Below are 12,767 nucleotides of genomic sequence, written 5' to 3'. Positions count from 1 at the left end.
ATCCACGGAGGATACAGACATTAAAAATAGCTTTTGTTCTTAGATGATTTTTTTCTATATTGTCATCCAAAATTCAGAAAGATGCAGTGTTTCCAAAAATAATAATTCATTATTTCCCCCTTCTCTTTCCTCCCAATGTCCTATCATCATATGACAGCCTGATCATTATGCTTAAGGCTGATAAGTCTTCAGTGTCACAATCAGCCCAGGAAATATAAAGAGGCAGTTGGTAGGAGAGAGGCCCAGACATTCTAACCAGCTTCATTGGGTGAGTCACTAAGGAGAAGAAGCTCCTATAAACATTTGTCAAGATGAAGGTCCTGTTCCTCACCATCGCACTAAGCCTGTTCTCCATCCTCCATGCTGATGATTTTACATTTTCTGAATTTAAACCACTGGAGGTAAGGCTGGTTTGAGGAATACTATAGAATGGGTGGGAGTGGGGTGGGGTGGGGGAGACATATGCTACCAAAAGGATGTCATTTAAAACCAAGGTTCTCCTGGGGCCTTTTCAACCATGTCTGGAACCGCAACTTTCTCATTCTATAAGGGACAGTAACTTCAGGGCAATAGACAACCAGAAAATGTTGGGTTTAATCTGTTGGTGGTGATAGGGATGGTAGTTCAAAAGGCAGGAACCAGGTTAAGGATTTCACTCTTCTCTTGCCTTTACTTTTATTTATTCTGTCCACAATAAGCTAGACATAGGGGCTATCATCCAAGTAATGTAATCCCTGCTAATGGCCATTTCAAGCAAGTTATACTCCTATGTGGAATTGAACCGCTAATGATGCAGGGCCACTGTTTGTGAGGATTAATTTATAGCGTCAGTGCCAAATACCTGCTCTATTTGGGGCCATGGAATATTTGCTGCCACTTTATAGGTTTGGGTTCTTAAGGTTAGTTTACCTGAACCTACCAGTTTCTTCCAAAATTTTTTTCAGTGTGTGTGCTACCACCAGGTCCGTGATAGTCCCTGGGGTAACTGACTCATGGATGAATTTTGCATTAGAGCTGGGGTTAGTTCAGAGAATATCCAGGGGAGCAGGAGGAGATACTTGTGAACCAGAGAGATCTGCTACTCCTTTGTCTTTCCTCAACACCTGCCTACATATCACAATTCTCTCTAGGGCACATACTATGTACAGGTCATTGCAGTACCCAAGGAATTTCCTGAGGAGGAAATACCTAGAAACATGTCACCTTTGACCATCACCCATCTTAATGATGACAAAATGGAGGCCAGATTTACCTTGAGGTATGTTGACTGCCCAGAATTATCCTGTCAGACTATTGCATATTTTACCTTTCCTGTTCTAGGACCATAACTAGAACTTATCACTCTTTAGCCTCTGAATATTGCTTTACAGCCTGTGCTATTTGAATCTAAGCACATGCAGTAGACAAGAGTTTTCATATATGAGTAAGAAGTTTCTATTTTAGCATCAATGGGGAAATGCTTCCTTCTCATCTACTGACTGACTTTCTGAGTTACTATCCAACTTAGTCCCTCTAGGGTTCAAGACTCTTCTAATTTTCCAGTTCCCCTGTGGATGCCTCTGTCCTATATAGTTCATGACACGTCATCATAGATTATGCATCACTATCTAGTCACACCATATACCTTTCTCCATTTCCTTTGGGATCACTTGTGATTTTGATTGCTTAGAGAATACTGTGTTCTATGATTCCCAGTTTATAGATTTGCCCAGGCAATCTTTGATATTCAAAAATGGATAGGAACCCACAGAAACTTTTTTTTAATAAGTAAGACTACTAAGGCACAAACTGTGATACTGGCCTGCTCTCAGGTGTTCTCTTGTGGTTGGCCAATTTGAGATCTGATTTGGGAATCTGGAACTAAAATGACCTGTTGTGATTTTGATGACTTATTTATTTCTAACAGTCTTGTTACCTTGGGTAAACTATTCATGTGCGTTCTGCTTTCCAGGAAGGATGACAAATGTGAAGAGATTAACATAATGTTGGAAAAAACAGATGAACCCAGGAGAATTACCATGAGTAAGTTTCTCCAACATATCACATTAACAGGACCTCCAAGGTCAAAGAATCCCAGTCTGAGGCCTAGTTTCCATAAATAACTTGTCAAATTCAAGGAAAGACTGGGATCTGGGATTTCTCTAGGGTTCTGGAGTCCAAAGGCTGTTTTTTCTTGACAATGTACAGAGAGTTTGGCAGGCTTTTCTAAGGCATGGACTGAACTGACAGGAGACTTGCCCTCCTGCAGGTATAATTAACCAAATCACTGAGATCGAGTGGATAGAGGTGGCAAAGGTAGATTAGGCAGTTATTCCCATGATATACTTTGGGAAAACACAAGAACACTTTCTTAACCCCTTTAGACCTGTTCAATCCCAGGATTTGAAATTCTCACCTTTAGATATTTACTTGGGTAAAGGTACTGTCTCATAAACACTATTTTAAGGAGTCACATGTGTAATTCAGGAAATAAGGGAGACAAAAGTGTGCATTAATACATCGATACCAAAAATGAGGGGAGTACTACTCAGGGTGATGTGTACACGTAGGGTACCATAGCACAGGTGTATGCCTGGGACCTTGGAATTGGAGGCACATGGAAGTGGGAGAGATTTTCGAAAGAAACTTAAATTGCCTCACAATTCTGGTGAGGGTGGATTTCTCATCAAAGGAGGGCAAATTTCAAATGAATGAATGAATGAAAAAAGCATTTATTAAGTGCTCATTTTGTGTAAAGCACTGTGCTAAACTCTGGGCAGACAAATAGAAAAACAAGACAGTCACTGCCCTCAAAGAACTCAGTCTTCTCTCAACACATATTGATAGGACATGATCCCTACTTATGGTACAAATGCCCGATACTTAATGGTTTTTATTAATTAGTGTGACTTTGGGCAGGACCAATGATTTCATTGGTATCAGGAACTCTTAGTAAGTATAATTCTTTTTTTTTTTTTTGCCTTTTGGAGGGCAATTGGGGTTAAGTAACTTGCCCAAGGTTACATGCCTAGCTGTTTTTTTTGTGTGTGTTAAGTGTCTGAGGCTGGAACCTAACTCGGGTCCTCCTGACTCCAGGCTGGAGCTTTACTCACTGTGCCACCTAGCCACCTCCAGTAAGCATAATTCTACCAATGTAAATGTGCACCAGCTTGCAAGAGGACATTGAGAAGTTAAGTGATTTGTCAGAGTGAGACGCGAATCAAGATCTTCCTTCCAAAATATGGTAAACTGAGGCACAAAGTTCTGAGTATTATAAGTGGCCTCAGACACTTGGCACAATTACTAGCCATGTGACTTTGGGCAAGTCACTTAACCCCAATTGCCTTCCAAGAAAAAAAAAGCAAAAAAAAAAAAGAATTATACTTACTAAGAGTTCCTGATACCAATGAAATCATAGGTCCTGCCCAAAGTCACATTAATTAAATTTTTGTTTTGTTTTGTTTTTTGATTTTTGGAGGGGGAAAGGTAGGGCAGTTGGGGTTAAGTGACTTGCCCAAGGTCACATGGCTAGTTTTGTGTTAGGTATCTGAGGCCAGATTTATTTAATTTATTAGTAAGTAACAAATTTACCAATAAATAGGATCTCAGTTTCTTCAGCAAAGCTAATACCCCAAATGAGGAGGACAGTTTTATGGTTTTAGGGAGTACAGAACAAAGAACAGGACTTCATAGATAGAGAACAAGTGGATAGAATGCCAGGCCTGAAATCAAGAAGACTCATTTTCCTGAGTTCAAATCTGGCCTCAGACACTTACTAGCTGTGTGACCCTGTTTGCCTCAGTTTCCTCATCTATAAAGTGAACTGGAGAAGGAAATTATAAACTACTCCAGTATTTTTGCCAAGAAAGCCCCAAATAGGGACACAACTGAAAAATTATGAACAAAATCTGCAAGAACAAAATCTGTTCATCATCATGAACAGTAAATTCAATATGATTACTTACAGAGATGGGACATGGGGGGCAATATAATGGGTGGGAAGTTGGGAATGAGGAGCTAGCAACATTATTTGTGTCTACCTGCAAAGTCAGAGACAGTAGATCAGACTTCTTTGGATACCAAACCAGACACCCTTGAAGGACAGCTTGGTGGTGTATAGATACTGAACCAGATTTCCTGGTGTCCACCTGTATCTCTCAAGGAGAAAAGATTTCCAAGAGGCAAGAATAGAATAGTAGTTAGAAGGAGAATTGAATTTCTAAACTTAACTCATTATAGGCCAGCTGAATTTCTGAACTAAGCTCAAAAACAAACAATCATGACAGGCAAGTTACAGAACAAAATTAATTAATGGTAAACAGGATCAATTAAAAGATGATAAAGAATCAATTTGGTTATTTCATTGACTCAAGACTGGGTTTCTTTTTGACTTTGGTCAAATTAATGAAATTCTCTGGACCTCAGTTTTCTCATCTATAAAATGAGAGTTAGAACTAGATTTTCTTTAAGCTCCCTCCAAATCCAAACCTCGAGTTCCTATAAACACAATTGTTCATGATAATTCCACAAAAGAAGTACAAAATGATGTGCTACATGAGGTTCAAGGGGAAAATCATTTTACTTTGGAGTCATGAAACTATCCTTAGAGATTCTTGGATTATGGTTGCTTTCTGGTACATATCTCACCAGAAGTGGGGTTCTCAAGTATGCCTCGGTCTCTTCTATATACATTTCCTAAAAAGATTTAGGATGCTAATGGGGGTATCTTTTCACTATTCTTGTATAGACAGACGCCAACGTTACACCTGTACCACAGTAAGAACATCTGAGGAGAAATACTGGATTCTAATCTGTCCAAGAGAGTTTCAAGGCAAGCAAATCAGAATGGCCAAACTTGTGGGTAAGTGACATGTGATACTGTGAATCAAGAGAACAGCCTCAGTGTGTGAGACAGTTGCTAGAATCTGGTCATGCAAACTGTCCTTTACGTTCTGAAATATGAAATCCCTGAAAGTAGTAGGAGTGGATTGATTTTCCATTTGATACTTATCAAAGCCCAGTGACATGGACAGTGGACTCTGCAAGTCACCTCAGATTCCCTTTGCTAGGGATTTTATAGTAACACTACTAAACCATTGCATTCTCATACTACAGGCACCGATGTAGCTTTTTCTTAGCAAGCCTTCAACAGGCAGGGACAATTAGGTGGTGCAATGGATAGAGCACTGAGCTTGGAATCAGAAGGACTCATCATCCTGAGTTCAAATCCAATCTTAGACACTTACTAGCTATGTGATCCTGGGCAAGTCACATAACCCTGTCTGCCTCAGTTTTCTCATTTATAAAATGAACTTGAGAAGGAAATGGCAAACCACTCCAGTATCTTGGACAAGGAAAACTCCAAATGGGGTCATGAAGAGTCAGACACAACTTAAACCACTGAACACACACACACACACACATTCTCTCTCTCTCTCTCTCTCTCTCTCTCTCTCTCTCTCTCTCTCTCTCTCTCTCTCTCTCTCTCTCTCTCTCTCTCTCTCTCTCTCTCTCTCTCCCTCCCTCCCTCTCTTCTCACGGCAGAGCCTGATTTGAGCAAGGCAAGAGATGGAGGCAAACACGCACATGTGTCTTCCACTGCACTTCTGGAGATCTGGGGCATTGTTTTGGTTCATGTTTGATAGATTTAGATGTTTTCTTTTTCTTATACAGATGAAGGTTTGGGATGCATTTGAGATGGAGGGCAAGGGGACTTGTTGGTAAGGACAAGTGCTCATCTGCTCAACCATTGCTGAGTTCTACTCTGATCATCTTTCTTGCTAACAATTAAATTTACTAAGCAGCAAAAATGAGGGACTCTTACTATAGGAAGTATCCATTATGGCGGTAAGGCTTAGAGAGCTATTGTGTCAGATCTCACAATTATTCATCCTGATTCTCTCTGCAGGTCCAAATATAGATGAGAACCCAAGAGCCCTGGAGGACTTTTACAGGTTTATCTTCAGAGAAAGAGTTGATGAAAGAAGAATCATCATCCCCAAACAAACTGGTAATAAGAATGGAGTTTTAGCTCTTCCCTGTTCTGTCAGTCTTCTCCCTGTGTTCCAATCTCTTTTCCTCTGTTCCTTTTTCATCTTTAGAAGCTGTTTTATACTAACTTCTTAGCAGATCATAGCTAACCTCATGAACTATTCTTCAATTGGTGAGCTTTATGGTAGGAAATGCTTTTGGCAAATGCATTCACATGTGTCTTTGTTTTTGCAGAGGCCTGCACCCCAGAATTGCTTAAGGTAGGTGTCCTTTAAAGACTTCTAGAGCATCTTCTGGAAAAATCTAGAAACCTTCAGTTTATTTGGGACTTAAAATGTCACTTAGTTCAGCTCAACTATAGGAAGATGAGCTAAGCCTTTCCAGAGTTCTGATTTTACTTTCAATATCTTCAATAGGTCACAAACTCCTTGGAATTTCTGTCCTGATCTTTAGTATCCCTTTGTCTTAATAAATGCTTGTGAACATTTCATTCCATTCCCAGGTATTAGAGTTTAAGGCAATTGCCCCTTGGTGGGTTCTTTGTGGAAGCCAAGAACAACTGGCCAGACTCCAACCCCTTGAGTGTGATGTGGAGAGAGTGCTGAACTTGGAGCCAGAGGATCTAGTTTCAAGTTCTGGCTTCAAATACCAGTGTGGCCTTGGGAAAGTTACTTCAACTCTCTGGATCTTGGTTTTCTATTTTATAGCATGAGGGCTGGGTGACTGGATGATCCCAAGGTCTCTTTCTGCTCTAAGTCTAGAGTGTTATAAGCCCAATTATCCATTATTGTATTTGAAAGCAATGATGAAATTTACAAACTTTTGGTATACTGGGGCCAGGTCTTGCTAGCTCATGTGAAGCTTCTGCTCCCTCCTGCAATTCTAAGAATTCGTCACTGAGTTTTCCTTTGATGTTTTCTAGGAGAAATGATTCCTTTCAAAATCAGAATCAATACTGTCCAGGAAATCTGAACCATCTCTTCAGATGATGAGCATTCTCTGTTCCTGGGTCCAGCATAACCTCCTCCCTCATCACTGCAGTGCCATCCTCCAATTTCTAACATGTTCTATGCTACATAAGTGCTACATAAACGTATGAAGTAATCATCTTGGCTCAGTCTCTTTTTTAGCTTTTATTGAGGTAGTGAATGGTAAATAGGTTATTACCAAATCAGGTACACATCACTGGGAATCATGTACCTTGGACTTCCAAAGATCAGAGGGAATTTATGGATTCTATAGGCTGTGGTTAAAGGTTGCATAAATAAGGTATTCAAAAAGTTGTCTTTGGTAAGTTTCATGCTAGGCCTTAAAGTAAGATTCAAGTCTGGAGAGATAAATCAATGATGAAAACAAATCATTTGTAGGAAGATGGCAGCATGCTTGCAGGAGGCTGGATCCTTCACAAATGCTGCAGTAAAAATGCACCTAAAACTCTTTAGAGTCAGATAGAAAATCCTTTACCCATTCCAGAACTATATAAAAAAGGCTATGAAAGTCTGGAATGCAGGTAGCCTAGGGTAGGTAAAAAGACCTGTGCAAAGCAATTCCATGGCAATAAGAGAAGGGACTGTAGGGTACAGCCAGAGTGTATCCTGGGATCCCTAAGGCAGTAGGAGAAAAGACTATGAGCAGAACTCATCAAGGAGACAGTCCCAGAACTATACAATAAGAAAAAGTGTTAAAAATGCCCTAGACTGAGCCCAGGGGAGAGGGTGGCCTGTCAGTCAGAGAAATGTCTCAGGCACACTATCAAGAAAAAAGTGCTTTATGACGATCCTAGTGTTGGGATGACTTTTAGGTCTATGTTAACTGGAGGTAATAATTTCAGCAGCCGGGTAGCCTCAGAGCTTTGGCCACAGAAAAATAAAAGATCCTGAGCATCATCCAGGTAATTTTCTCCTAACCTAGCATCCAGCTACATTGGGCCTCAGCTATGGTATAGGTAACAAACTCAAATAATTTCTGAAGAAGATGGGGACTAGTCTTTATCATAGTACATAAGATGAAGTAAAGTCTAACCATACAGTCAAGTAGCATAGGAGTAGAGTTTGACCAAGCACAAACCTTGGAGTCAGACGGGTGATATGAGCAAACAAAACAACAAATTTTATGAAGAAATATTTTGGATTGAGAGAGACCCAAGGAACAAACCCTGAAGAATAGAATAATCCCACAAGTCCAGGAAGAGCCTGAGGGAAAAAATATGCTGGGATATATACACAAAAAAATAAGAGGATACTAATACCAGGGAGAAATGAAACAGGAGATACAAAATGGAATAGCTAGGAAGAAAAGAATGGCAAGGAAACTTGAGACTTTAAAAAAGATAGTAAAGAGCCAAGAAATGAATACCTGACTGTTAGAATGAGTCAAACAGAAAACAACTAAGACAAGAAATAGTTCAGCAAATTAAAAGATTGAAAAAAAAAACCAAAGAAAATATAAGAAACACAATATAAGTATATGCAAAATAGGTTAAAGAGAGATCATCTAAGAATTATCAGTCTATATGAAAATCCTGACCTAAAAGAGACCTTAGATGTTATATATCAAGACATCAAAAATGAAATTGTTCAGATCTTAGCACCAGAAAGAAAAATTTAAAAAATGCACTAAGCCCTTTTTGAAAGAAACTACACAATGGAAAATCCCATGTATACCAAATTCCAGAGCTTCTAGGTAAAAAATACTAAAAGCAATCAAAAAGAAAGAATTCAAACACCAAGGAGCCTAGATTGACTAGGTAAGGTAATAGTCATTAACAAAACAAATTCTCCTGAAGAGGAGATAGAGAGATCAAGAAGAAAGGAAGAATAAATACAACCTGGAATAAAGGGAAGAATAGGGTAAAGAAAAGAATGGCAATAGAGGAAAAAGTCCATTTTCATTTATAGAACAAAGTATAAGGAAAACTCCCTCTTTTACCACCTTCTTATTTGCATAGATGAGGATGGGAGCAAAGGCAGAAAAGGTACAAAAGGACAGGATTGAGGGAAATACACAATTAATGATCATAATCACAAATGTGAATATTATGAATTCACCCATCAGCAAATTAAATTAGAAAACTTAATCCAAAAATATGTGGTTTATAAGAAACACACTTAAAACATAAAGAATCACATAGTTAAAAATAAGGAATTAGAGGAAATTCTATTATGCTTCATTTAACTCAAGCAGGGATAGCAGTCATGATTTCAGACAAGGATACAGTGAATACAGGGGAGAATAAGCAGGGAAACTACATTATGCTCAAATGCACCGTAGATAATGAACCAATATAAAAACCATATATGCATCAAATAACATAGCACCTAAATAAAGGAAAAAAAATAATTGAAGTGTGAGGAAAAATAGGCAATAAAACTGTAATAGTGGGAGATCTCAACATACCCTTTTCAGATCTTGACAAATCTAATTAAAAGATAAACAATGAAGAAGATAAAAACTTGGACAGAACTCTTTAAAAATTAGAAATGATTATTCTGTAGTTATTAGATGAGAACAGAAAAAACGATTACATATTTCTCAGTCACACATAACATATTTACAAAGCTTAATCATATTTTGGGACATAAAGATCTGATCAAAAAATTCAAAACTCAGAAATACTAAACAGGTTATTTACTGACCATAATTCAATAAAGATTGTATCTAATACTTGGTTTTTGAAGAAAAAGAGATCTATAGAACAGACTTATAAAAAAGAATCAGAAAAAATTGAATTTAATAATCTAGTGCTAAAGAAACCTGAAAAATATTAATTACTTAGGAAAGAGCTACCTATTTGATAAGAACTGCTGGGGAAAATGGAAATCAGTATGACAGAAATTAGACTTAGACCAACAAGTTATGCTATATTCCAGAAAAATTAAAAATGCATATGCAATCTGAATATGGAATGTAACTAGCTTTCTAGTTACTCAGATTATTTTGTATACTGCTATATATACAGAAGTCATGATTTTGAATTAGGAGAAAGAATGTGGAGCAGTATATGATATTTAATGCCTGCATTTGGGACAGAATTAGTATCAGAGCTTCTTAGGGAGACACATACACACATATATATCTCTCTACCTATATATATATATATATGTATATATACACATATGTGTACACACGCATATACACACACATTTCCATTCTCTTCAGGAGGGAGACAGATAAAAAGACTTTGGAAGCTATGGATATATAAGGGAAGCCAGCTCCTTAACAAACCCCTGATTTCAATAATACTATGATACATTTAGAAAATCCTGAAGAGTCAACCAAAAATTAATTAAAACAATAAATAAAATGAGCAAAATTTTAGAATATAAAAGTCCACATAAATCATCAACATTCCTCTATGTTAACCAAAAAACACGAGACACACACACACAGAAAGAGAGAGAGTTAGAAAGGGAAATTCCATTTTAAAAAACCTATATGATATAAAATATTTTTCAATGTATCTACCAATATACACCTGAGTCAGTTCTGTTCCTCCTCATGCCCTCCTCCAAACCCTGCAAAAGTCTTGGGTGTGTTTGGTATTCAATTTGTATATTGAATATATATATCATACATGAATATATTCATATATACATCTATGTGTGTATACACATATGAACTACTATGAAAAATACACAGGACCATAGGCCATTTGGCAATAGAGAAGTGTTAAAAGGATATTAACAAATGGTTCTCAAAATAAATGTAAACTGCTAATAATAACAGGTGACTCAGTAGATAGAATGTTGGGCCTGGAGTCCAGAGGACCTGAATTCAAATCTGTCCTAAGACACTTACTGTGTTACCCTGGGCAAGTCATTTAATCTCTGTTTGCCTTAATCCACTGTAGAAGGGAATGGCAAAACACTCTAGTATCCTTGCCAAGAAAATCCCAAAGACAATATGGTCCACTGAGTCAAGAAGAGTCAGACATGATTTAATGACTAAGCAAAAATAATTAATAATAATATGGCATAAGGTTCCAAATCACTAATTTAAGTGAAATGCACAACTAAGCAGCCCTGAGGTTTGAACTCACATTTTGAAAATTGGCAAAGATGGCAAAAGATATAAACAGGAGAGTTTGTAGAAAGAAAGCCACACATTTAATGCATTTTTGGTGTGGTTTTGAATTAGTTTAACCATTCTTGAAAGCAATTTGGAATTATGCAAATCAGATAACTAAAATATTCATTTCCTTTGACCCAGAGATTCTATTATTAAGCATATACCCTGAGGAAGTTATTGACAAAAGAGAAAAGAGCCATATATATTCAAATATTTATAGTGGCACTTTTTTGTAGCAGCAAAGAGCTGGAAACAAAGTAAATGTTCATCGATTAGTGAATGGCTACACAAATTTTGGTATATGATTTTTTGTTTTTCAGAAGGATTGGAGCAATTAATTAATTTATTTAATATATATTTAAACATTTGATTTTAAAACTTTGAATTAAAGATCCATTCCCTTCCTCCCTTGTCACCCAGCTTTACTGGGAAGATAAGCAGTTCAGTATATGTTGTACATGTGTAGCTAATGCAAAACAATAACATAGTAGATATATTGTAAGACCCACTATATTTCCCTCCCTCCTATCCCACCTCCCACTTGTTCTATTCTCTACTTTGATCCCATCCCCCCCCCCCCTTTTTTTTTTTTAAAGCAATTGGGGTTAAGTAACTTGCTCAAAGTTACACTGCCAGTTATTTCTGGGTGTGGTGCTAAGTATCTGAGCCCAGATTCAATCCCAGGTCATGGGCTGGTGCTCTTACTTGCTGTGCTACCTGGCCGCCTGATACTGTCCCTTTTCAAAAGTGGATGTTGTAATGGTAATGTAAAATTTTAAGATCTTCCCTGCCCCTAGGCTAAAGTGCACCTGGAGCCTGGGGTGGGAGGCTTGTTTTTCAGTAGATACTTTTTGATTGGCCAGTGGGTCCAGAAGGTTGTTACATTCTCTGAGCCAGGAGGAGGCTATATAAACCCTGATTTGAGGCTTTGTTTTGGGGCTCACTTTGAGAAGTGTTCTGTGATTTGATCAGATGAGACTCTGGGAAGCCATTATTGAGAGCCCCCCAGCTTTGAAAAACCCAGATGTTGATTTGGTATGGATATAATGATTGGACAGTTTGGAAACCTGTCTACTTGATCTGTTTCTCTGTCTTGATAATTCTGTCTGTATACTCTGAAGTTCGGGGTACTGACCTTTTCCCCCTGAACTAGGTAAATGATTCATATTTGACTGATTAAAGTAAGCTTGTTAACCCATTTTGAGTTGCTTTTCTTTAACAAAGCAGATCTAAGAACCTGTGTTGGCAGCCACCCTGGGGATGCTGGGGTGCTTGCTGCTACAGATGTTTCCAACTTCCCTCCCCCTCATCCTGCCCTCCCTTCCATCATCCCCCCTCATCCCTTTCCCCCCTACTCTCCTTCAGGGTGAGATACCCTATTTAGTGTGTATTTCATTCCCTCCTCAAGCCAAATTCAATGAGAATAAGGTTGACCCATTCCCTTTTGCCTTCCTATTATTCCCCTCCATTGTAACCTTGCCTCTTCTATATGAGATAGTTTACCCCATTCTGTCTCTCCCCATCTCCTCTTATTATATTCCTCTCTCCCCTCTTAATTTCACCTTTTAGGTATCATCCCTTCCTGTTAAATTGGTCCTGTGCCCTCTATATATGTATACCTGTAAACATATATACACACATGTACATATGTATTCACATGCCCATATACCCTCATATATAGACATATATATATATATATATATATATATATATATATATATATATATATA

General features: G+C 38.0%; 1 protein-coding gene across 1 annotated transcript in view; it reads left to right on the top strand.

Annotated features, from left to right (window-relative positions):
- Positions 1-311: 311 nt before the first annotated feature.
- Positions 312-12,767, top strand: part of LOC138177296 (late lactation protein-like) — a 34,896-nt gene continuing 22,440 nt past the window's right edge. Inside the window, exons 1-5 of the mRNA XM_069108405.1 lie at positions 312-401; positions 1,131-1,258; positions 1,952-2,022; positions 4,727-4,840; positions 5,888-5,989. Of these exons, the coding sequence (XP_068964506.1) occupies positions 312-401; positions 1,131-1,258; positions 1,952-2,022; positions 4,727-4,840; positions 5,888-5,989 (505 nt within the window). The remainder of the gene's footprint in view (positions 402-1,130; positions 1,259-1,951; positions 2,023-4,726; positions 4,841-5,887; positions 5,990-12,767) is intronic.

The sequence above is a fragment of the Petaurus breviceps genome, unplaced genomic scaffold, assembly GCF_028583685.1.
Source record: "Petaurus breviceps papuanus isolate PSGF00001 unplaced genomic scaffold, PetGlider_PUasm1.0 90383, whole genome shotgun sequence".
Taxonomy (NCBI): Eukaryota; Metazoa; Chordata; class Mammalia; order Diprotodontia; family Petauridae; genus Petaurus; species Petaurus breviceps.
This window is presented reverse-complemented; position numbering and strand designations above follow the sequence as displayed.